This window comes from Typopeltis vanoorti, chromosome 5, assembly GCF_054136105.1.
Source record: "Typopeltis vanoorti isolate ZY-2024b chromosome 5, IOZ_Tvanoo_1.0, whole genome shotgun sequence".
Lineage (NCBI taxonomy): Eukaryota > Metazoa > Arthropoda > Arachnida > Uropygi > Thelyphonidae > Typopeltis > Typopeltis vanoorti.
In genome coordinates, this window is record NC_143553.1 from 144,187,507 (window position 1) to 144,215,028 (window position 27,522).

General features: G+C 35.7%; 1 protein-coding gene across 5 annotated transcripts in view; it reads right to left on the reverse strand.

The window, feature by feature from the left end:
* LOC150106899 (sodium-dependent phosphate transporter 1-B-like) overlaps nt 1-27,522 on the reverse strand; it is a 248,028-nt gene that overhangs the window by 71,349 nt on the left and 149,157 nt on the right. For all 5 annotated transcript variants that reach the window (XM_090392808.1, XM_090392805.1, XM_090392803.1 and 2 more), the window contains 2 exons: nt 24,206-24,291; nt 8,016-8,112 (listed from right to left, as the gene is read on the reverse strand). In XM_090392808.1, the coding sequence (XP_090248934.1) occupies nt 8,016-8,112; nt 24,206-24,291 (183 nt within the window). The remainder of the gene's footprint in view (nt 1-8,015; nt 8,113-24,205; nt 24,292-27,522) is intronic.

Below are 27,522 nucleotides of genomic sequence, written 5' to 3' on the forward strand. Positions count from 1 at the left end.
ACGAACATCCAACACTGAGGAAAATAGGTCTGCTGAGACTATAAAGAAGTCAATCAGAGACCTTTGTTCTAGTGTGTCCCTGTACCAGGTTCACTTATGGACTTCTTGGTGCTGGAAGAAGGTATTCATTATAAACAATCTGTTAGTACAGCAGAAGTCCAATAATTTCAACCTATATGAGTTAAGGTCAGGGGTGCCGTTCCTCCCAACTACACCCCTCCATGTCTGGTCATCTGTTCTAACATGTGCATTGAAGTCACCCATTAGCAGGACTGAATCCATGTCTGCCACCCTGTCAAAAGCAGCATCCACTTCCTCTAGGAAGGCAGAGTATTCTGACTCCAGATTAGGTGCATAGGCTTGCACCACAGCCAAATCATGGTTTTTCATCTGAAGCCTTAACACACATACCCATCCCTCCAATGGGATCCACTCAGCAACACAATCTGACAGCTGGGGGCTTGTGAGTATCCCACACCTGCCTGAGCAGACATTGTTGGGCTCACACCAGAGTAGTAGAGCTTCCACCCCTTATCCAGGTCGACAGTTCCAGAGCCTCTCCTCTTGGTTGAAGAAAGCCCAACTAAGTCTAGCCAGTAGCGTTTGGCTTCCCCGACCAGTTCCAACTCCTTCGCTGTCAGAGAGATGTTCCAGTTGCCTAAAGCCATAGTTTGGTGCTGTTGTCGCTGCCATTTCTGTCCTTTTGCAGAACCACTTCTTTGCGCTGCCCCTAAACACCTCCCCAAATGGGTAGCGCTGCCCCTAAACACCTCCCCATTGATGGAGTTTCCTCTAGCAGAGTGCCGAAGAGTGGTGTCTAAGGGAGACTGTAACATTTTTTGAACGGGTCCCTCTGCCTAAAACCCGAACGCATCCCTTGGTAACCCACACGACGGTTAATGCGGACAATGTGGTATGAACATGTTTTGATGGCCTGATCATGTTACAGTGTTTGATAATGTCCCGTTAGCACAAGACGAAATGACACAGCAAAATAGGAAAGATTCCCCTCGAATACTCTAATAGCATTCGGACGAAGGAGCAAGAAGAGAAGAAAGAAAGAAGCAAGGGAGGAAGTGGAGGGACCAGTCTACAGCTAATATAACAGATGTATATTACATGAAGTAAGGCATGGTCCGGCATCAGGTACCTCGGGTTTGCCACGCCTGTACTCACTAAAGTGAGCCCTTGAGGCTATATATATAGATATAAAACTGATAAAAAATTCTTTTAGCCAGCTCACAATGCCAAATGTACTATAGGTTTGCAAATAATCTTTCATGGATGGAAGCAACATAAAAAAAAGTTCTCTCAAAATTCAATTCCACCTTATTCCAAGATTCTCTTCATTCCAATATCATAATAATTACCCTTCTCTTGCTCAATAAGCCAATTTTCCTATTCATTTTACTCCCTTGACATTCACTGATCTATAGCAACATCCTACTAATTATCTCATCCTATCAACATCCACATCACACCATAATGCTTCAAAACCAGTGCCACAATTTCCCATTGCATCTCACTTGTGCAGATGTAATTTCCTTGCACAGTAACATTTTATTCATTTTCAGCATTTCAGTTCATTTTTCTTTTATGAAGAACAAGGAAGAGTTAGAGGGGGATACCTACTTTGGACAAACAGGATGTTCATTAGAGAAAAGAATGAAAGAACACTAATGTTATATCATTAATAGGGCATCCCTTTTCACTCTTCCTACAATTTACCAAGTTCTGTGTGACTGTCACCCTTCTTGGACAAATGGGATGATCAGTGGAGAAAAGAATGCAAGAACACCAATGTTATATCATTAATATGAAATCTGGCCTCATACAACATGGAATTGGTACTGACCATAATATTGTGTGATCTGAGACAAGCTTAATCCATTCTTGCCACTAAATTCAAACATTTATTTAAAGAAAGTGCCGAAGCCTTACTCCACTGTTTGAACCTCAGAATGACTGCTTCTCACTATCAAAGATATAGGAGAGTCTTATTCTAATCGCACATTAATTTTTTTTTAAATAATAATACTACGTTTCCTCTGTTAATTCATTTGTATTGTTCTATGTATAACATCATGCAGTTATTACTTTTTTTGAATAATCCATTGTTCATGTTCTACTTTATTCAATTGCCTGATGCTGCTGATGATGACCTGTAATTTTCAGGTTGAAACATATGGCTATTAAATATATCATTCACTCTTTTCCTGGTGTTATTGTGTTAATTTGTAAGCTCAAAGAATGGATATGAGCAAATAAGAAGCAATGTGGAAGAGTAAAAAAAGGAGGGACTGAAGGAATGCTTATGGATGGAGAAGTGGGTAGCATAAGTGTGGAGAATGAGAAAACAGGTAAGACAGAGAGGGAAATGGGAGAGTCAGAGTGGATGGGGTAAGCACAGGTGATAAAGTCAATGCTCAAAGAGGAAGTGAATGCTGAATAGACAAGAAAGGAATGGAATAGCCTGGAATGTGTGTTGGAGGGGGAGCATTTGGAGAGGGTTCTGGGATAGGTAATGAAAGAGAGGAATAGCTCAAGGAAGACACGGAGAAGTCATATCTAATAAATGGTAGCACTGAAACTTGTTACAGATCCAGAAATGAACTGTTATGTTTACATATGAATGCCAGAAGTATTAGAATCAAATAATGCTTTGTGAGATAAAAAAAAAAAGCAAAGAGGGAGGTAGAGCACTATTGATGATAGAAAAGGAGGTGTGCCATGCAAGGTAGAGATGTAAGGAAGAAATAGTGGCACTGTTGTAGAGGCAATATGGCGTGAGTAGAGATTAATAGGATGAAATACTTAGCAGGATGTTGCTATAGACTTGGTAATGTAGAGGGTGTTGACTATGAAATGTATAAGCAAATTAGCCAAGAAAATAGGAAAGGGGTGATTTTAATTATGGCAATATAGACTGGGATGATGAGATAGCATCCAGAAAATTTCTGAAGTTTTTGAGAGACAACTACTACCTTACACAGTATGTAACGAGGACTGCGAGCGGTGGAGATTTGATCATCTCATCAGAGGATGTCATTATAAATGAGGTGACAAATCTCCTTCCACTGGAGAGTGACAATGAAGTGATTACCTTATTAGACAGACGTCCTCAGCCATGTGAGGACGTCTATGAGGAAGTTTACAGCTGTAGCAGGGAATGAGTAATTGGATGGAAAGATTAATGCTGTTTAGGTGCTATTCAAAACTATCAAGAACTAACAAAAGCAGTATCTAAATGTATTCCAATGGTCAGAAAGTTAAATAAGGTAGGTGTGAAATGGATGAATGAAGAGATTAAGCAGAATAGAGGAAGAAAACATTATGGAGGTAGATGATTATATCCCTCATCATAAGTGTAATAATCAGCTCCATGAGGAGCACAAAGAACAGGCAAGGTAAATGACTCAGTTGGTAATGACAGTAAATGTGCAGAATGAGCAGCAGTTAGCTATTGATACGTAGCTAACAAAGAATGAATGAATGATTATGGAAGGATGACATTCATTAGTGGAAAGGATAAAAAGATATATGCTATGAAGGACATATTTGAAATATTAAATGAGCAGTTCACAAAGGTATTTCATCCTTGTGAATGTGGCATTATACGGAGCATGAGAGCAATTGAAAGGGAGGAGGAGGAGAGACTGACTATGAGTGAACATATATGGAGAATTGAGCAACTTCTTGTTAATAAGGCTGTAGAACTTGATATATTACCACAAGTTTTGAGGGAATGTGCCAAGGAGTCAACATCTGCCTTGGTATACAATTTTAATATGAGTCTTACATGAGGTCAAGTGCCAAAGGAGTGGAAGAAAGACAAGACTTCATAAGGAAAGTGATAGAACTCAAGCTTCACATTATAGGCCAATCGATGTGTCAGGTGTTCTGGTTAAAGTATTGGAGCGGGTAATGAGATCCAGAATTGGGTTGAAAACAATAGCATTCACTTTAATGGACAATAGATCTGCTAAAGGAAGGTCATGTTTTAGTAATTTTCTTACTTATTACAATAAGGTCACAGGTGCATTGACAAGGGAGATGGATACACAGTGATATACTTAAGTTCTGCAAATAAGGCTGTTGATAAGCTTTTCTAGTTCAATTATCAACGTTTCCACATGATAAATTTATAACTAAACTAGAATGGATGGGGTTGGATATGAGATTAGTGCATTGGATTGGAGATCGGCTATCTGAGAGGTATCAGCAAGTTGTATATGGGCACGCAATATCCTGGAAGATGGAAAGTGACTAGTAGTGTGCCTCAAGAGTCTGTTTTAGGACCATTTTTGTGTAACTTGTATATTAATGAAATTAGGAAAAGGGAGTTGTCTGAATATTCAGACAACTCCCTTTTCCTATTCAGCTGTTTGTAGATGATGCAAATTGTCTATCACTTAGATACTTTTCCAATTAGAGAACATATATGTTTGGTTTTTTTGGGCAATACTTGCCATATCCCATCTGTGAAATAGGTCACATGCTAGGAGAGCATTACCACCTTGTTAGCAGCTCATTTTGAAGAATTTATTAATCTTATATGGACATTCACATCAATGGTTTAATTTCAGTGTTGTGTTCAGGAAATGTATTCCCAAACTAATGCCTATCCTTTATCACTTTTACACTATATTATACTTTGCTGATAATCCATCCACAGAATGGAAGAAAGCCATTTTTTTTTAAAAGAAAAAAAAAAAAAAGTAAGAGCAGTTATACCATCAGCAAGCTATCAACCTATTGTTTTTATCTGTTTAAATTACTGAAGAAGGTCATCAACAATCAACTTCTTCAATACTTGGAGAACTGGAAACTAATCAATGATGATCAATTCTGCATCAAGATGCATAGCAGATCTCCTCATCTATATTGCACTTCTTGACATGAACCATGGAAAGGTTTGAAGAAACCGTTGCACTCGACATCTCATACAGTTTGGTACCCCCCCCCCCCCAACACACACACATACTTCCCCGACAGCATCACAACAATACTTTCCCTAATTTATATTACAGGAATTATTTGAAAAGATTTCAAATTCTTTTTATCTGCGTTCATCTTCTCTGTCTCACTGATTACTGTGATGTCAATGTATGGAACTAGTGTAATTGTTGTTGAGCTAGCTCCACCTCTTTTCCATTAATGCTTCATACACCAATAGCCCCTATTTTTAGTTGTATTGAAATGTTTGATTTGACTGGATACTTTCAATTGGTTCCTGATGAAAAAACAATAACGGCCTTGGCCTTAGTGGAGAGATATCTTAGCAAGAATGATATTTGTGTTATGCTGTCATAATGTTTTTTTTTCTTTAAGCTACTAGAATACAGTTGTTTAGTCAACTAATTCTGAAAATGGGATTAGCATTCAAGTGGATCCTTACTAGCAGGGTGCACGGTGATGATATGGTGGTTTAGGAGTTCCTCTTGGTTCTTTGAATGATAGATGCACGTAAACACAAGAAAGATATTTAATTAACCAAATATTTCGTTCTGGAAATAGCAGACCATCTTCAGTGGTATTACAAGAACAGTTTTAAAAAATACAAGCAAGAATACTAACAATAGATCGTTAAAAATAGAACACGCCGCGTGATGTTATATCACTACTTATTAAGTATAAAACGGAATTTTGAAGTAGAGACATGATTGAAAAAAAAAAAAAATTAATGAGTAATCTTGATTAGACTTTCCCAGATTTTTTATATAGATATACGGTCATTACGATTCAGGCTGGGACGATGGAGTAAGGCTTGGTTCTTTGCAGTCCTCCCATTTTAATAAGTATATATATCATACTAATATAGTGTATGGTAATAATGATACTAATTATTATCACATATATCAGTTGACTATAATTAACTACTTGGAAATTTATGTGTTAATTAAAAATAAAAAATAGACACAGTGTCCAAAAGCTAAGGATAAACTACATTTTTACCTGTATATGAAAATATTTTCATGACTACATCCAAATGTAGACATAAATTTATTGCCAGCATAATAATGAATTATATTACACAAAAAATGTGTTATAAATTTCATACAAATTAAATTGCAATATGTTTTTTAGCAAAAGTTACAAATTTCCTAAGGATTTAGTTAAGGAATTATGTACAGTACTTACAGACCACTATGTGGAGAGAAATTTTAGTATGGAATATGTCCACCAAGAACTGTGATGCAACTCTTACAATTGTATCAATACATGCTTAGCACCAAGTGATTCAGCAGTTCTTGATGTAGGCTCACTCCTCCAGAGCAAGGATACAGCCTTATTTGTTTTCTGGAAGGGAATTTCAAGCAAGAGTTCTACAGGGTTGAGATCTGGGTAGCATGCTGGCCACTCTATTCGATTAATATCCTCGGTCTCCAAAATAACTCCAGTGCCCATGTATAATGTGGTGTGGCACTGTCATCTATAAAAATGAATTCTTCACTACAGTACCACGGAACAATCAAAAGTGATGTTGAAGAACTTCATTACAATATATCATTCACCAATCATAGTCCCTTTTTCCAGCACTTCTAGCTCGGTGCATCCATTAAGCATAATGCCTCTCCACACCATGACACCATCATATCTGTCCCTTTCAAGAACATTCTTGCAATGGTAAGCAGTATCACTTTCATGCCAGATCAACTGTCATCTAGAATCAGAGGAAAGACTAAAATGATTCTCATCTGTAAAGAGTACATTAGCCCATTGATGGGCTAATGTACTCTTTACATTATTGGATTATTGGACAACAGTCCAATAATCAAGGATCTTGATTACTGGACAAGAGTCCAATATTTATGAAAACAACACCACTAAAAACGTGACCTATGATGAGCTATGGATATAGGCCTATTTTAGCAGATGTCTTGCCACAGTTTGTCAAGATATCTGCATAACTGTCCTTGAATGGAGCCAACTTGTAACTAACCTGCCATGGTGCATCAATGACATTTTGCTGTTATAACCAAAAATCTGTCTTCATGCTCTGTGGTAGAGTGAGGGCGATCTCTTATCAAACATCTGGTCTTCAAGCTTTTCAATAATTCTTCCCGGCATGAAATCATCTAGATCAGGTCTTTGAGACATTACCAGACATCCAAGTTTGCATCTTTATTCCTTCATGAAGAGAGCTTCCTTCAAACGCAACTCACTTAGCACAGCCTTTTATCCTGTAGAGTGCTACCATGTGACCTCTTTGCACACAATTTGAAATTTTGAATGTGTATCTGCTTTCTACTCAAAATCATCAGTTATACAAATTGTTACAAGCTGTTTTGTCTGAATTTGCAATTGTAATCTACAGAAATCTTTGGACACCAGTGTATATGCAAAATACACACAATAAAATTAAATTATTTGTTTATGTATCATAAATCATTAAGTATAATAAATTTAGTTTAATCCTTTATCCAAGTGTGAGCAAACAAAGTTTGCACCTGAAAATATCTTCAGGACTGAGGTAAGGTAGTACAACACCGGGCAACTCGCAGCAAAGGTGAATATCAAGCTCTCAACTCCTAGTCTCAGTATCTCCCATAATGCACAGCACATCTCTCCTTGTGGACATGTATACTGCTATGCATTGGGGGGGGGGGGGGCACTACCCATATCGGTTTCGACCTTTATTGAGGTCTCATCAGTGGGAGCCAAGCCCAGAGTGGAGATACTAAGGCAGAAGCAAGGGAGTTGAGAGCTTGATCCACCTTTGCTGCGAGTTGCCCGGTTTATCAAGATAAACCGGGCAACTCGCCCGTGTGACCATGTGACCTCTTTGCACACAATTTGAAATTTTGAATGTGTATCTGCTTTCTACTCAAAATCATCAGTTATACAAATTGTTACAAGCTGTTTTGTTTGAATTTGCAATTGTAATCTTCAGAAATCTTCAGAAATGTGAGCAAACAAAGTTTGCTCACACTTGGATAAAGGATTAAACTAAATTTACTATAGTCTAACCAAGTGAAAAATAAACTGTCAATAAGTCATTAACTATTTCTTACACTGAGGTCCATCATGCACTATAGCAAATACATTCACTAATAAAGTGATCCCATAAAAAAATGGAAGTGACTTCAGTCCTGGTTCTAGTGGTTTTTCCTGAAATGATTAGAAAAAATAACAAAAAATCTAAATAATCAGTCATTCATGAAAATGATAATAAAGTTTACAAAGTAAATTGTACTAAGCTCCTCATTCAAAGTAAGCAATATGAGATCAGACTTCAACAGAAATTTATGACAGAATTGGAATCTATTTAGATAAGAAATAAACTTTTTCCAAGTTGAATGCTTCACTATAAATTATATATTATGCACTGTATGTACAAGAAGACATGTCCAAATATGGAAAGATGTTTGGATACAAATGGGACTACTATCGGTACTTTAGTCTCTGTTTCAAACCTTTGTGTGTATGTGGGGGGGGGGGGGGTTATTTGGCTAACCGAATTGAATCATCCTTTATGCAAATTTAAGCACTTCATTTTGCAGTTAACCAGGTTATAATTACTGATTATGAAGATAAACTTCAAAAAGCTATTTTAAATCCTAAGGAAATAGCCAAAAACTTAAGATGATAATTTCAAGAGAAACAGTGAAAACAATGGCTTCTAACTGAATCTTGATCTTTAAAGGTCAAGACTCAGCTAGAAGTAATTATGTGCATAACATCTGAAATGTTATATACCTAATATATTAATATATTAGGTATATAACAGAAGAAGAAGTGGTGTTTGCACTCTGCAGAACTTGACCGCACGACGAAAGACTTGGGTTCAAATCTAGTCGCTGACCAGAGGAACATTTTTTAAGCCTTTTCTTGACTGGTTTCCAAGTTAGTCGATCTCTGACATGGGCAAGCAGGCTTTTTCTCCCAGAAATTCGAGTTTTTCATCCCGTAAACTCAAGAGAATCAGCTGTCGAAGCCACACTATTTTTAGACATTAACCACCTTCTTCACTGCATGCCAATTAATTTGTGATAGCCTTGGGTAGCCTCCACTGGTAGCCTATCTCTGATTGGCTACCAGTGGAGATTGAACTGCCCACTCTGTCTCCAAAAGTTAGATAGGACTAAAAATGGCCTCACCTACTCCCTATGTGGGAACAAAAAGATGTTAGCTGATTAAAAAAAAAAAAATAAAATAAAAATAAAAAAAAAATAATAAAAAAATGAAAGAGACCTCAAGAGAGTTAAGGGACTCATCAAGGGAGGCCACATACTACACACACACCAGTAATCATACTTATTTTTGAATTCATTCACACTGCTTGCACACACAACATCCAATGACAATCCATGCCAATCACACACCAAAATCTAGCCCTCACCCCCTTCTTAGCAGCATTCATTCTCAGCTTCCAAAGATGCCCTCTTGTCCTTTCCCCACCTCCATAAAATGAAAAATTCCATCAACTGAAATCCTGTATGACCCTTTCAGAAGTTTGTAAGTCTCAATCATATCACCCTTCTCCTATTTGCTAGTTTCTGCAGTCTACAAATTCTCAATCTATCTTCATAATCAGTATTCCACAATTCTGATATGATTTTTAATACTCTCCTTTGCACTCTCTCTCTCTCTCTCTCTCTCTCCACTGTAACAGAATCACAACAGAATCCAGGAGACCAGACCTTCAAACAATAGCCCAAGTCAGGTCTTATCAGGGCCTTGTAAAAAGGCAAATTGACATCCTTATCTTTACATATGAAAGTTCATTTTAGAATCTTGCTATCTCTGCTTGCTTTCACTCTACTAACACTCCAAGATCCCTAGTCTCTAGTCTGATCAGTTTCTTCTAGCAAAATCCGACCAATATAATATGACATAGGATATCTAATCATGCCAAAGTGAGATTAACCAGTGATGTACCACAAGGATCAGTGCCTATTCAAATCATTCTGCAAGTACTGCATATCAGCAGCATTCCTGATTGCCCTACCTATCTTTGCGTCATCAGCAAATAGTTCTATGTTACCTGTCAAATCCTTCCCAATATCATTAGTGTGCAGATTGAATAACAGTGGACCAAGCACTGATCCTTGTGATACACCACTGGTTACCTTAAATCTTACAGACTCACATCCCCTGTATATCACTTTTTGATATCTGTTAGTCAGCCATCCTCTTATCCATGCTAAATTTTATAATCCAAACCCATATTCTTGGGTTTGGATTATAAGACATAGGTCTTGGAGAAATTAGTGAGGGACTATATACAGCATTGGGTAGATAAGGGTAATGTTATGTGTGAGAATCAACATGGATTTGTTAAGGGGCACTCTTGCTTTAGTAATATAATTGTCTTTTATAATAAAGTGACAAGAGCAGCTAATGAGGGAAAGGCATATACTGCCATTTTTTTTTTGGATTTTGCAAAGGTGTTTGACAGGGTGTCACATGATAAGCTGATATTTAAGTTTTCAGAACATGGGTTTAAATGTCGGGTTAGTCAAATGGATTCAGAATTGGCTGACTAATAGGTCATTGCACAATCACTGTCACCAACCGAAGGCAGAATAGTTACGTCTTTAACTGTAACACTCTCTGATACTATAATCAATCCAACACTCATATTAATACCATGAAACTAAGGATTAGATAATCTGAAACCATGCTCAAGAAACCAAATGAACTTTTGCAAACTACTTTGCTCCTCCAACAGGAAAAAGTAGTGGTCTCAAATCAAGTAACAAAAGTCATCATTTAAACACATTAAAAATATATCCATGGTAGGATTCAAACTAACAGTCTGGTAGCTAGAGAGTTGTTACAGCATCTACTTAGCTAACCAAGCTGGCAAAACAGTAATAAATAATAAAATTTTGGAACAAGTTCTTGGGTTTATTTCTTTTACTAATTTAGAATATGTGGTTTCATGTGAAGAAGGAAAGGACACTGCATTCTCATTTTCCTTTGCAAGTTTGGCTCAATGATTTGTAATGACCAAGCCACATAGCTACAAAACTATATTGCTGATAGGTTGGTTTATCCTATGAAACTGAAACATGAACTACAAACATAAAAATCACAAAATACCTTCAAATAACAAGTGAAATAAATTTTGTGCTTGAATCTAACCTACTGCAAAAAGCAGACTAGAATAAAAGTTTAAAATACATGTTTATACCAACATTACTTTATGGAAGTGAAATCTCAACAATAAAACAAAAATTAATGGTAGCTAAAATTAAATTTATGAGAAAAACAGAATTAAATGAAGAAATAATGAAAGAATAAATTAGAGCTAGTAATAAAATACACACACACACACAACACACACAATGGAACATATGAGAATTATGCAAATAAAAAGATTATCCAAATAAGTACTTAAATATAAATCTTTCAGAAAAAAAGATCAGATCATTCATTAAAGAGACTTATTAAATAGTCTCTTTAATTTTAAGGTCTAAATCTGCAGACTGAATAATGACGATGATATGGCTATTTATGTCAATAAACAAGGCATTTTAGTTTTTGTGCCAATTTCACTCCCAAAAGATAACATCTATACTATCCTGGTTCAGCAAGTGGGCTAATGGTTAGATAATCTGAAAAGCTATGAAATCAACAATTATATTTATATTCAGTATTCGTTATAATTTAGAATTGTTTACATTATTTATAAAATGAATGTTTTATTTTTAAATTTTTATTATCAACATTATTTAAGCAAAGTGGAAGGGGTGGTGAAGTGCAATATATAGCCTCTCCCACTCAAATGTCAACCTCACCTTCTCGTGGTCCATCCTGTTCTAAAAGTACAAACAAGGCACTGGCAACCGAGTATGGGCGGTATAACCCTAACATCCTAACAGAGTAAATGCTGTTAGGATGTTAGACAGGCAGATCTGTTAGATCTGCCTGTCTAGAGGCATTAGGTAGCAGCCCTACCACTGAACTTACCCAGTGACAGGTTAGTAACCTGCCTTGGGGAAATTCAGTATACTTTCAAGTCTCATCCAAAGAAAAGCTGGATGGATTATCAGGGAAAACACCACAATTCAGGAAAAGGTAAATGAAATTGGAAAAAGGAACATATAGTGAAGATTGCAACATGGAATGCGCGAAGCAATGCACACAAAGAAGAGGAACTTGATAAACTAAACCAAGCTAACATAAAGATACAGTGGTGCACCCAGAGGGGGGGATGCCAATTGGCCCTGGTTCCCCCCAAAGATAAAGGAAAAAGCAGTAGAAACTTTTCCAAAAATCTTTTTCTAATTAATAAAATTGATTATTTTTTTATTTATGTTGTGTCGGGTGTTCTATTTCTATACTACTTATGAATTAACGATCACTGCAGATGCTCAGTCATAGGTTGTATGCAATGCATAGTGTGTATATTCTCAAATTGTCTGCTCAACTTCCCCCCACCCCAGATTAAACCCTGAGTGCACTACTGTAAAGATATGTATAGTAACAGAAACAAAGAAAAAAACAAAAAGGTACAAAAGAAACAAACTATATACAATCTACAGTGGGGTAAAAAAAGAACAAAGAGCAAAAGAAGGTATAATGATTATGGTACAGAAATCTCTAAAGAACAATATTGTATATTATAACTAATTGAATGAAAGACTAATAGAAATTAGACTCAAGACATTAACTTCTGGTTCTGGGTACATCTGGATTTTGCTAAGGCTTTTGACAGGATACTACATGGAATACTGTTGTGCAAATTAGAGCAGATGGAGATGGATACTAAACTGGTGATATGGATAAAAGAATGCTTAGGACATTATTGTTTAATTTGTACATAAATGATATAGGAAATGGTTTAAAGGGAGATATTTAGTTGTTTGCTGATGATGCAAAGTTGTGGCGCAATAAAAAATCAAGCTGATGTTGAGAGTTTGCAGGATAATTTAAATAAACTGGCAAAATGGGCAAAAGGTAATGGATATTAGTTCAATGTGGAAAAGTGTCAAGTTATGCATTTTGGGATTAAAAGATTACCAGCTGTGTACTACATTGATGAAATGGTACTCCAAGAGATTGATGAGGCTATGGACTTGGGGGTGTTGGTGGAGAGGGAGATGAAGTTCAGAGGACACATTGGTAAGGTGTCCAAGATTGCACGTAGGATTACTTGGTTATTGAAGAACATATAACATCCAGAGATAAAGAGGTTATTATTCCCCTTTATAAGGTGTCGATAATACTTCCACATTTGGATTACTGTGTTCAAGTCTGTCACCTGAATTCCTTGGAGACAAAAAGGTTGTGGAGAGGGTTCAGAGGAGAGTGACTAAGTCATTGAGCGATGTAAAAAATGCTCCCTACATTGATAGATTGAGTTTGTGGATTGCAGAGGTTGGTTGATAGGCAGAGAAGAGGGAGATATGACAGAAAACATTTAATTACTACAAGTTTTTATAAGATTGATGCAGGGGAAATGTTTCAGCTGTGTGATAGTGATGGAAGAACAAGAGGTCATCCTTGGAAATTAATGAAAGGTGTGGTTAATAATGGTGTGAAAACGAGGTGTTTTGCCTGGAGGGTGGTGAATGAGTCGAATGCAATGCCTGACTCAGTTGTGAGTTCTTCGTCTGTAAATGAATTCAAGAAGAGATATTGTAATGATGGTTTGGGTATCCCACGATGAGTCTACTGACTCCATGGAGAAACCCGTAATAATAATAATAATAATTAAGAGGCCACATAATAATTGGTGCATATGCACCAGAAGAGGGAAAAGAAGAAGACAGTAATATATTTTCTAAAGAATTACAGAATGCCATAGATAAAACAAACAAAACTAACTGTTTACTACCAGCAGGAGATTTATAATGCCAGAATAGGAAACGAAAAATACAAAGCAAACATAGGTAAATTTGGAGAAGATACATGTAATCAAAATGGTCGCAGACTGCACGATTTTGTCATTTATAATAATATGAGAATAATGAATTGTGTTTAAACACAAGGAAATACGTGTTGATTAATTTTGATGGTAATATATCAGAACACAGAAAGATAAGTAAACAATTATTTATTGATTTATTGCTGATATTTCACTGGTGTTATAATCAGTATCTTCAGAGCACAAAACACAGTTTGTCACAGTTCATCAAGACTACAACATGGTGCAATAATAGGACTAGTTCGAAAAATTTTAGCATCAACACAAAGACTAAAGTCCTAATTAGGTGCCCTTTATGTTAAAAAAAAACAAAAAACAGAGAGAAAGCCGGTACTAGTCTTAAGATGACTGTCTCCTAAATCTTAGGCAAATTTATACAGCCATATTTGTTAAGATTCTGAGTATGTTTCATGGCTTCTGTTGCTTCTAAGAATAATCTCTCTGACTTGTAAAAGCTTCTGTGAATTCTTTTGTTTTCTTCCAGTTCAACCTGTGTGCAGAGGTATCCAAAACATGGTCTGCTAGGCCCGACTTGCCATAGCAATAGTGCCGGATGTATCTTTTATATTCACTAATGCAGATGTCCACAGTTCTTCCTGTTTGGCTAGTAAGCTTGATCACATGAGCAGGTTACTTCATAGACTACTGCAGCGTTTCCCAAACTTTTCCTACGACGGAACACTTCAAAAATCCTGAAATTTTCACGGAACACCTTGGTTATTTTATAATGTATTAATTAATAATTAATTTAGCTGATTTTTATTATCAATTAATAATTAATTAAACATAAACATCCTTAAATTAATTTGTGCTGATTTTCATTGACATATCCCATTCTGATCGCCAAAAATTTTTAATATTATTATAAGTACTTACGAGTGAATGCAGACTTTTTCTCCTGTGTGCTGGTAGTTTTCCCCTCCTTTTGTACATTGCTTTGTAGGCTGGTGGATGACTCACTATCTGTTGCATCACAAACACCTTCAGTAAGAGATTTCTTAATACTAAAATTAAACAAAGTCTCTTGTTCATATTCAAATTTAAATCTGCAGGCCTATTACTTTTAAAAAATCACAGCACTATGGTTTCGAAACGTTCACTCTACAATACGAACTAGCAAAGAAAGTATTCAGTATTAACAGATGTGAGAACTGGATACAGACTACCTTGATCTTCAATTTTAGTGGAAAAATTTTCTTTATACTTCCTTGATGATTGGTCACTAACATTTGCAACACAGATGTTATTTCTTTCAGTTTTGAGAACAGAGGATATTTGTTGTAATCAGCTTGAAGGCAATTTTTATGACCGGTCATAAACAGCAGTATTCCCTTTCCCAAATGTTGAAATGTTTCGACGTGTGAAAATTAACGATAATTCATGTCCTTGGGTGAACGGATGAGAGTTGCTAATTTGACACATGGTCTGAATACAGTGCGTAGTTGATGTTTATTGAGAACTCTAGATATCTTTCCCAATGTGCCTTTAATGTATGTTGTAGTTCTCTGTGGTGAATAGTGGGAGGGGTTTCTTGGGAGCATTTAGTATTTTGTCTATCTTGTGGGGATTATAACCATTGGCTAAGAAGGTGTGAAGTAAGTAAATGTTTCTGTAAATATCTCCCCGTGTGTATGGGTTTTCTAAAAACTGAGAATGATAAGGAACCATCTGGAAGACAGAGGATTAGTGTATCCAGGAAGGGCAGACAGTTATTAGCTTCCAGTTCCATTGTAAAGTGGATTTTTGGGTATTGGCTATTTAAATGTGCATTGGTTTGAGAGTGTCTGTATTGATAGCTAGTTTTTCCAGGTGTTCTATGGAGAAGTTGGGAAACCCATAGCTGTCCCATCTAATTGTTTGTATATTTTCACTTTCCATGTGAAATATCCTGCATGTATTGTGAATTTAAATAGTTCAAATATATCAGGGGGAAAAGTGTGACTTTAGCAGATCAAGGGTTTCAATTAGTGGCACATTTGTGAATAGTGAGGTGATATCAAAACTCACCATATGTCTGAACTTTTTAAGGTATGGTGTTCTAAAATACTTTTTTTAGGTGGGCAGAATTTTTGACAAAGGAGGGAGAATTGTTTGTGAGAGTGGCTAATAGTTAGGTATTAAATTGGTGCCGAGACACCAATTTAATACCTAACCGTGTGAAAATTAAAAACAAGTTCCACTTGGCCAAAGCCCAACATATTTATAAACGAGCAAGTGTAGCGCTATTATGAGAACAGATTAACGCCATTCACCTAAAGTTATCAAAATTAAATTCAACCATCAACGCACTATTTAATATTTTAAATAGTGCATTGATCTACTATTTAATATTTTAAACGCGGAACTATGGGATATCCTAGACAACATCTCCAACGCAACAGCTAGAAAAGAATTCAAAGTCAAAAACCAACACCAGAGAAAGTTTGAAATTCTCCAACAATGCAGTGCTACACAATGACAGCAGTTACAACAAGATCACACCATTGTGAATTTATCATTGCTCACTTTAACAGAAGAAGTCATTAATGATTTAAGTCAGGGGCACAATTTTGCTGTTACTTCCAAACAAGTTCCAAAAGCCAAATTAATGGCTTCCGTCAAACGGGGAATATATTACCTGCCTCCAGCAATAGCCAATAACATATGTTTAGATGTGGCCAGTGGTGTGTTGGGACCGGCTCACACTGGCTCGTGCGAGCCGGTTGTTACAATTTTTCAAATTTAGCGAGCCGGTTGTTAATGTTTCTAAGTCGGGCGAGCCAGTTATTAAAATTCTTTATGAAAGGATAGATGATGAATGGTGGTATATACTTTTTCTCGTAAATATTTTGAAATTGTATAATAAACACTTAAATATATTATTATCAAAAATAAATGCATAAAGGAGAATTCAGAAAACACAAACTCAATTTACGAATGGGAATTCGGAAATGATTTTATTTGCTAAACAATGTCTGTATTCATTAAAACACAAACACGTTATCAAAACTCCCGAACTGGATATTTGAATAAACAATAATGCCTTATTTTTCGGCAAATTTCCAAGAACTTGCAACATTAAGTTCTTGGAAATGCAACATTGTTGCACTATCGATAAATACAAAAATTCATTGCAAAGGCTACAGTCTCTGGTCATTTGATCGACTACGAGTGGTAATATTAGTGTTACATTTTTTTGTTCAGGATTTCATTTGATAATAGGTAAGTTGTAGGTAATATAGAAAAATTTTCTTTAATATGTTTTTATTTTGGTTTTTTCTTTTTTTTTTAATAATTAAAATAATTTTAATCAGGGTTAGAGTTTTGCGGTCGAAAAAGCGGATAGCCGTTAGTTGAAAAAATGAAATAGAACAAAACTTCTTAAACATTAAAAGGACAAAATGTGAAGAAACAGAAATAAAGACATCTGAAGATACAATACAACTTTGTGAAGAATCAAATTTTTCATAAAGCGAGCCGGTTGTTAAAAATTTACCAAACACACCACTGGATGTGGCCAACATCCTAATCAAGTCTAAACCTCCCAAAAATAATATCCCATATAAGAAAATCATTGCGCTAAAAGAGCTACATAATAATAACCAGATTATCATAACAAAAGCAGACAAAGGGAATGCAACCGTGGTGATGGATGCAACAGAATATGAAAACAAAATGCACACACTTCTACAAGACCAGTCAACATACAAAATTATAGATTGCAATCCCACCAACACACACAAAAGAATAAGGTGCATAAATTACTGAAAAAAGTCACTTCCTGGTATAAAGAAACAGTAAACAAACTCAAGCCCTTCCACTTTAATACACCCAGGATATATGGAGAACCAAATCACAAACAAGGTACACCCTTATGCTCTATTGTGGATAGTATAAATAGTCCCACATACAAACTGGCTAGATATTTAGCTAAGCTACTAGCCACTTTCACAAACAATTCTCTCTCTCTTTTGTCAAAAATTTTGCCTTTTCACAAAGATTCCAAGAAATGAAACGGTAAACTTTCTAGAAAATCTCTTCCCACCAGACATTGTACAGCTCTACGAACATTGCATAAAAAACACGTTATTCCTTTCTCAAGACAAACTCTGGGAACAAAAGAAGGATTAGCAATGGGTTCACCCCTCTCACCAGCTTTAGCAAACCTTGATATGGAAAATTTTGAAAATAATGCTCAACAAAACTGGCACATCAAACCAAAAATTTGGCTCCACTATGTGGATGATATCTTCATTATTTGGCCAAGAACAGCACTAGAACTGACTGCATTTAAAGACTATCTTAATAACTTACATCCTAACATAAAATTTACTCTGGAACTAGAAAAAAATAAAAATCTTCCTTTCCTAGACATCCTTATAGAAATAAATGAAAGAAAAAACAGATTATCGTTCTCCCTTTATAGAAAGCCAACAAACACAGGAAGATTCCTTCATGCTACCTCACACCACCACCCCAAGCAAAAAATAGGCCTCATAAAAACCTTAAGGGATAAAGCATACAGTATCCCCAGCACAGAAGAAAAGTGGAAAGAAGAAATACAATACTTAACACAGATCCTAAAACTGAATGGTTTCAAAACTAAGACAATTAAGAAAATTCTCAATACAGCACCTACAAGAAACTTAAATAAACAAGACTTCAAGAATGTAGTCACCCTTCCTTATATCAAGAACGTAACAGATAAATTAGCTAAACTTCTCTACAAGTACAACATAAAAGTGACTTTCCTCCAAATTATCCTCCAAAACCTCCACATCACCCAATGAAAAAATCAGGAGTTTATAATATTCACTGTTCCTGTGACATCTGCTACATAGGCCAGACGGAGAGATCGGAAGAAATCCGCATGTGCGAACGTCAAAAGGATGTACAAAAAAAGAGAGAACATAAGTGGCTTGGCATTTCACACAGCTTCCACTGGTCATGATGTACTCTGGGACAGAACAAACACGTCCTACATTGATAAAAACTGTTTCACAAGGAAATTCAAAGAGGCAGCAAATATGATTAAAATTCCTACGCAAGGCAACAAAAATCAAAGTTTGATTTTAAATCAAGTTTGGTTAGCGTTTATTAAAAATTTATCCAGTTCAGACCTTGGACAGAGTGAAAGTGAACCACAGAATGCGACATCAAATAGCATTGTTTCCAGCTAACACGTATTAACAGTTGTATAGATCTGTTATTTGGTTTTTTAACAAACTTTTTTGATGTTCATAATAGCAACAAATGAACTTGTTTTTTCACAATTTCTTATAGTTTGTGCTTTAAACTGTTAGTTCTCTTTACCCCTGAAGATGTTAGTCTAACGACTAACGAAACTTGTTGGGTTTGTTTTTTAGTATTTGTTTAGTTTTAAAAAACAGTCTTTTTTTAATAAAAAATGTGGTCACAAAACCATAATAATTCGATTGAATTTCTTAACCACAGAACTCTCCGCATGATAACAGTATATCATTATCATTATTATTATCCTAAGACCTGCATGGAGTCACTGACTCATCTAGGAGGCCCCTTTTGTCATGCATACAGCTATCATATCAAGCCTTAAATATGTTCAAATTCTCTGCTGACACTGCCCTCTCAAGTAATGCATTACAGTCAGTCACAACTTTCCATGCAAAAAACCTACTACTCTACTATTCTCACTCCCTTGCTTACACCTTCCTTATACAGCGTCCAGGGATAACCATTTGTCTCCCCCCCCCAATCTCTTACAATTTTATGAAAATCCTCTTCGACATTAATCCAATAACAACCCCTTACCTACTTGTACATCTCTATCATATCACTTCTCTTCCTCCTATTCACTAGACTCTACATATTGAACATTCCAGAGATCAGAAACTATTTTTGTCAATCGCCTCTGGACCTTCTCCAACATCTCTTCATCCTTTTGAAAGCCAGATGCAAAGCAAATCTGTGCACGGTAGTCCATTATGTGGCCTAATCAGAACTTTATACAATGGAACCAGAATCTTCTTACCTCTAGAAGTCCATGTCCTCTGCATCATTTCCAGAATTCATTGCATTCGCCTCACAATTTTGGCAATATGTCCTCTAAATTTTAGATCCTTATTCACTATCACCCCAATATCTCTTATTTCCTCCAACTCCAACAATATATCCCTACCAAGAGTAAATTCTACATCCCATCTTTGTTTTCCAAATTTTAAAAATCTTACATGTTGCAACATTGAACTGACATTCATATTCCTGTGCCCATTCACCCAGTCTATTCAAGTCCTCTTCTAAGGCCATGACATCTGCTCTACTCTTCATAGTTTGTCCCAACTTTGCATCATCTGCAAACAACTATATATTCCCATATTCAAATCTTCCCAATATCATTAATATACAAGTTAAACAGAAATGGCCCTAACACAGATCTCTGAAGCACACTACTAGTGAATTTCCTCTTCTAGGATATTGTATGCTCATACATAACTTGTTGATACCTATCAGACAGCCAATCTCCAATCTAATGCTATTCTAATATCCAACTCCATCCATTCTAGTTTGACTGTCAACTTATCATATGGTAATCTATCAAAAGTCCTTGCAAAGTCTAAGTATGCTACTATGTATCCATCTCCCACATCCAATACTGTTGTCACCTTGTTGTAGTAAGTAATCAGACTACTAAAACATGACCTTCCTTTAGCAAATCCGTGCTGTTCATCAAAGATAATACCACTATCATTAACCCAATTCTGGATCCAGATTCACCAACTTTTCCAACACTTTAACTACAACACCTGATATCCGACTCCATCCATTCTAGTTTGACTGTCAACTTATCATATGGTAATCTATCAAAAGTCCTTGCAAAGTCTAAGTATGCTACTATGTATCCATCTCCCACATCCAATACTGTTGTCACCTTGTTGTAGTAAGTAATCAGACTACTAAAACATGACCTTTTCCCAACACTTTAACTACAACACCTGACACAGAGATTGGCCTATAATTTGATGCTTGAATTCTGTCACCTCCTTTATGAAGCAGTACAATTTTGCTTTCCTTCCACTCCTTTAGAACTTAACTCACTGTAAGACTCATATCAAACAAATATGTCAAGGCAGATGTCAACTGCTGCTGGTTTTCCCTTTCAGTTGCTTCTGCCCGTAAGTTATTTTGTAGGCATTGCCCATACAGTATTCCTGGTGAGATTTTTTACAAGGTAGTTCACCATTGCCCCCCCCCCCCCGATTTTCTCCAGGCTCAGGACCGGCATATGGCTGAGATGTATTCGTGACTGTAATCCATGTGTGTATTCATGAGACCGGTTTCCGGTTTGCCTGTTCTGGGGAACGAAAATCCCGAGTTTCCAGGTGGAAAAAACTCCTACCTTCATATGAGATCAGCTAACTCACCTTTAGTCGAAAGAGACCAGATAAAGGTTCCTCACATCACTGAGGGGAATCAAACCCAAGGGCTTTGTCTATTCTGATTGAGCTACAGAGGCTCTGATGTCGTATTCTTTGACATATCCCTGACATATTCCTTCAAAATACACAGTGATATATCAAGTCCCACAGCCTTATTAATATCAAGTTTACTCAATTCTAGATATATCTCTTCCTCACTTACAGTCAGTCAGTCTCTCCTCCTCATCATCCACTGCTCTCAAACTCCATGATATCACATTCATAAGGATGAAAGACCTTTATGAACTGCTCATGAAATATCTCAACTATATCCTCTACAGCAGTTGTCTGTATATCATTTTCTCCAGTGAATGTCATTTTACCATAATTGTTCTTTTCTTACTTTCTTTTTTTTTTTTTTTTTTTTTTTTTTGCTTCATTAGCTAACTCCTGCTCATACTGTTCTTTTGCTACTCTTACCAACTGAGTCACTCTCCTTGCCTGTTCTTTATACTCCTCATGAAATCGATTATTACTACCTATCTTTTGTTGTCTCCATAATTTTTTCTCTGTTTTGCATGCTTAATCTCTTCATTCATCCATTTTACACCTACCTTATTTAACCTTCTGACCTTTGAAATATATTTAGACACTGCTTCTACTAGATAGTTCCAGTTCTTGAATATCACCCAAGTAACACTGATCTCCTTCTATACAAGTCCTTACATTCCATGCTACAGCTCCAAGCTGTCTCCAGAGCTTCTCATAATCACCAGCCTTGTAGTTTTACATACACTCGTACCTCACGGAAGTCCTCACATGGTTGGTGATCACCTAAGTAATCACTTCATGGTCACTCACGAAATGGAGGGAAATTTGACACCACATTTATAATGGCCTCCTCTGATGAAATAAGCAAATCTTCATGTGCCCTTTGTTATGTATTTTGGTTAGTTGTTTCCTCAAAAACTCAAGAAACTCATTTCCTTTACTTCCAGTTGGTATATTGTCATCCCAATCTATATAGCCATGATTAAAATCACCCATAATGATCACTATTTTCCTATTTGTTTGGCTAATTTGCTTATACATTTCCTGGTCACTGCCCTCCACATTACCAGGTCTATAGCAACACCCAACGAAGTATTTCATTCTGTTCACCTCCATCTTACACCATACTACCTCAAAACCATTGTCATTATTTTTTCCTTGCATCTCTACCTTGTATGGACATAACTTTTTCTATCATCAATAGCACTCCACCTCCTTCCTTTTTACCCTTTCTATCTTCACAAAATACATTATATCCTTTCATCTCTATTCCTGTCGGGATGTGATCCTCATCCAACAATGTCTTACTTATTCCAAAAATTTTTGGGCGAACAAACTCAACCAATGCAACCATTTCATTTCCCTTGTTTCTGATACTTCTAGCATTTGTATACAAACATAACAGCTCATTCCTGGATGTACAACAAGTTTCACTGACACCACTTATTAGATGTGACCTCTTCATACTTTCCTCAAGCCATTTCTTTTTCTCCTTACTCATCCCAGAACTGTTTTCCCTTACATCCCCTTTCCCTTTTTGTCTACACATGCATTCACATCCTCTTGGGACATCAACCATTCTCACGCTGTCTTACCCTGTCCACCCTGAGTCTCCCCATTTCCTGTTTGTTTTGCACATTTGTTCTCTCATCCTGTACACTCATGCTACCCACTTCTTCATTCACAAGCACCACTTCAATCTCTCCTTCCTTACTCTACTGCTCTTTCATATTGCTTTTTAATTGCTCAGATTCATTCTCAACACTCATTGTTCTCCCTTCCAGCATCAGTCTCTCCAAATAACTCACACCAAAACCATTTGAATGCAGTCCATCACTCTTGTACAGTTCAATTCTTCCTTCAAACTCCTTCCACACATTAACAAGCTGCACTCCTTTCTCTTCACACATTTCTGCTAACATATCATTCATAATTCTTGCTCTCTGTCTCATTACTATATCAAGATATCTATTATCTGTTTGTTTAGATGTGTGTAAACCACTGATCAGTCAATCTGTCAACTGGAGCAGTATGTGCATTACTGCCGCTATTTGATCAGTGTTTATGACTTATAAAAGATAAATGCACAGTGAAATTTTGATAATTTGAGATTAAGTCAACATTTATCATATTATCCAAGCTCCTCCTGCTCAAATGAATCAAATTTCATAAAGAAAAATGCAGTCTGAATAACCATTTACTTTTTATTAATTAAAAACAAATTTTTCCTCCTTTTTTAATACGAAGTTTTAGTATTTAATTCCTATCCTAATTTCTGAGTTAAGGATTAAGCATTAAATTACTATTCGATGGACTGTCATAGCCAAATACTTATTTTCATAGAATTCTGGTTAATCTTATGATAGGTCGGTGCCTTGAAGAATAAACAAGTTTTCCTGCTACTTCTGTATGAGAACCAGCTAATTCACCTTTAGTTGAAAAGCTCTTATAAAGTTTATTGATGTCTTGGATGGAATTTTAACCCAGGTTTTTTTTAAGCAAACAGCAACATCATTATCAACTGGGCTATGGAGGCTCAGTATATAAAATTAATCACATAAATAAATCAAATTTATTTAAACATTATTAACAAGAAACTCAAACCTGTAAAATGAATGTGTGTGTGCATGGTTACATAATAGCTACTTTACATGAACCTAGCAATTTAGTTATACCAAATTCATGTTCATTAGAAAAGTAACAATTTCAATAATACTGATGCATGTTTCAATTAAAGAACATACAAACACTTAAAATTCATAGCTGAGAGTCACATAACCATATGTCACCTAAATTCAAAATGATTTATATCATATGAAAATAATTCATACTAGCTGTAACTGAACTGGAAAATTTCTTAACTACATAATAATGATTTAGGTAAGACATTCTTATCTCATACCTTTTTTAAAATTCCTCGTTGTATTCCTGAGAAGATAACAAGCGAGACAATTCCAGATAGCAGTGGAGAACTAAACCATGATGCCACTAAAAAGAATTATCCTTCATTGAACTGAAATTCAAAAACAGAAACACCAACAAAACATTTTTTTAAACATTTTAAAGAAAAACATTATACATTTTCTCCCATGTGAAAAGTAGGATTAGGCAATTTATTCAACCTGCGGTATTAATTTTTCAAATCTTCTTGAATTACAGTATATTACCTTATAAAACTGGCAGTGGTAACATTTATTACTGAGAAGAAAATTATTCAATATGATAATGACCATCATGCAAGAAATGGAAGAAAGGTAAGGAAAGAAATTAACGAAGCTAAGTGGGAGTGAGATGCGTGTGTGTGAGAGAGTTAAAAGTTCTGGGAATACATTGCAGAATTTGACAAGAACGGGGAGAGAGAGAGCAAGGACAAGAGGCCATTCCTGGTGGTAAGTAGGAGGGTAAAAAGTGGCCTTTATTTTTATTTTTTTTTACATGGAGGATGACTGGACCATGAAATTCATTGTCTGATAGAGTGGTGAATGTGCAAATAAAGAATGGGTTTAAGGAATGTTATGATATAAATTTTTGTTGTCTAGAATGGGCCTCCTGTAATAATGTGTTATGACCCAATGGTGGTCTGGAATAATAATAATAATAATTAAAAACACACTGACAAGCGATAATAAAGTCATTATTGTCCCTCTTTATAAGGCTCTGATAAGACCATATTTGGCCTACTATGTTCAAATTTAATTTTTGGAGTTCATGGTGATAAGGAGATGGTGAAGTGAATGCAGAAGCAGGTGACCAAGATGGTAACAAGTTTGTGGAATGCTTCCTATAGCCTGAAAATTTGTGCTGCACAAATCATTAACAGGAAGAAAAGATAGGATACAATAGAACCATTCCTTTCTATCATATTCTCTATCCTCTTCTTATCAAGCATTGAAAATAAATTTTTTAAGACTCCACAGATATACCTGGATGATGATAACAGTGATGATAATAATCAAAATCATTGATGCAACCTTAAGGTATGCAGCTTAACTTTAGTCAAACTTACTAAGACCTACATTAAAAAATGGATTGCATTGCTTCATTTTATTCTTTGACACAAGAATATACATTAGAATATGTCTATAAAAATCAGGAACTTGTAGAGACCACAGGATCTGTTATAGTGAAGAGTTTACCATAGTATATTTTCTTTAGCCAGAGTATTGTACCTATGGGTCTTTGGTTGAGATCCTTCAATAGATTGTTATAAAGCTTTTAATCCTTCAGAGGATAACATTCATAATCTTATGAGGTTCATAAGTTTAATTTAAAAAACTTTTTTGTGATTATCCATGATAAAATAATTGTTGAATGGTATTATTCAACAAATATAATTATTTTTATTTTATATCATTCTACCAGTTTTACTATTTCTATGAACAAATATCTTCCTTGGGATCTTGGTTACAAAAGCATTAAATGACAGCCTGCGGATAATAAAAAATTACTTACATGAAACTAACTAAATAAGCATAAAAACAAAGTTCTGTTAGGAAACGAAAATTATTTTTCATTTTTGGAATACATGACTCACTATTAGTAAGTTTAACATATTGTCTCTCATAGCCAAATTCATCCATATTAAATTGCTTGATCAGTAAAGACCACATAAAATTAAGTCATCCCATGGTGCTTATTGCACTGTGTTAGAACAGGTATCACCTTGGCCACTTTGAATCTTTTTATGTAGCTGTTGAAAGATAAAAATGCAATCATTTTTATATCTTTCCAGACACATCATTTCTTCCCCTCTCCATAAGACAAGATGTTAATCCTGACTTATAATCTCTCTATTTCACCCCCCCCCACCATCTGACCAAACATTAATGCCTCTATGAATTTATACCTATCTGCTTGTCTGTCCTACATAGCAAATACTATATGAGCAATAAACCAGTTCATTCAGAAGTTTCAGGGATATAAGAATGGAAAAAACGTTTTAAGAACATGAATATCATTTTAAATTACTCTTTAAAAAATATGTACTCACTTTGTTATTTTGGTGCTTTATATATAGGAATACAGGCATATCCATTATCATGAAATTGATGTTTGTTGGTGTCTAGCTTAATGTTCATTATAGTGAATTGCAAACTTCTCAATGTGTGGCATAAATAAACTTGTTCTGGTTGGAAAGAGAGAAAAGAATATCCAAATAACATAGCATATGTTATCATCATGCATGAGAATTCTTAGATGTAATTTAATTATTGTATCCTGTCAACATCTGTCAGCATTATGTTCGTGATCAAATTATAAAAATATCATATATATATACCTGATTCATTTCAGTTGTATCTGGTATTATTTTTCGTGTGTCACCCATGAAAGGTTGTTGTAAACCTATAGTACATTAGTACCATGGGTGGGCTAAGATGTTTTTTTTCTATTTTTCATTCATTTTTGTACTTTTTTTTTGTATTTTTTAACAGATCAGGTTAAAATCGTTTTCACCTGATCTGGAAACCCTGCTGTACAGACCAAACATGGAACTTCTTCAGGCCTCCAATAAGTATGGTAGAAATCTCACATCAGGCAATGAAATTCATCTCCCATGACAATATAAACATCCATGTCCACCATCAGCTAATCGGCTCTCTAATTCACTCCCTAACCAACATGTTGTGAGTTAGAGAGTGGATATGCTAACCACTTGGCCATACAACAGTTACATATTAAGATTCAAAGGGGGCTGAGACAATATATATTTCAGCACAATGCAATACGCTCAAGTGCAGAGAAAATAGGAGAGGATGGCTTGATTGTAAGTGAGTAGGAGGTATATGAGGAATTAAATAAGCTTGATGTCAATAAAGCAATAGGATTTGAAGACATATCACCATGTGTCTTAAGGGAATATTCAAGAGAGTTGACAGTAGCATTGGTATGCCTGTTTAATAAGTCTTATAACAGCACAAGTTTAGTGCATAAAGGTGGTGATAAGGCTGTCACTGCAAATTATAGACCAATCTGTATATCATGAGTTGTGGTTAAGGTATAAGAGAGATTAGTGAAAACTAAGACACAGAAATGTGTTGATAACAGCAGCATTCTGTGTGATTATCAGCATAGGCATTACCCATTCAAATCCTGATGAATGTATTGAACAAGGGAGATTTGTATACAGTGGTATACTTAGATTTTTCAAAAGCTTTTGAGAAACTTCCACACAACAAGTTATTAAATAAATTGAAATGGATGGGAATGGATAACAGACTA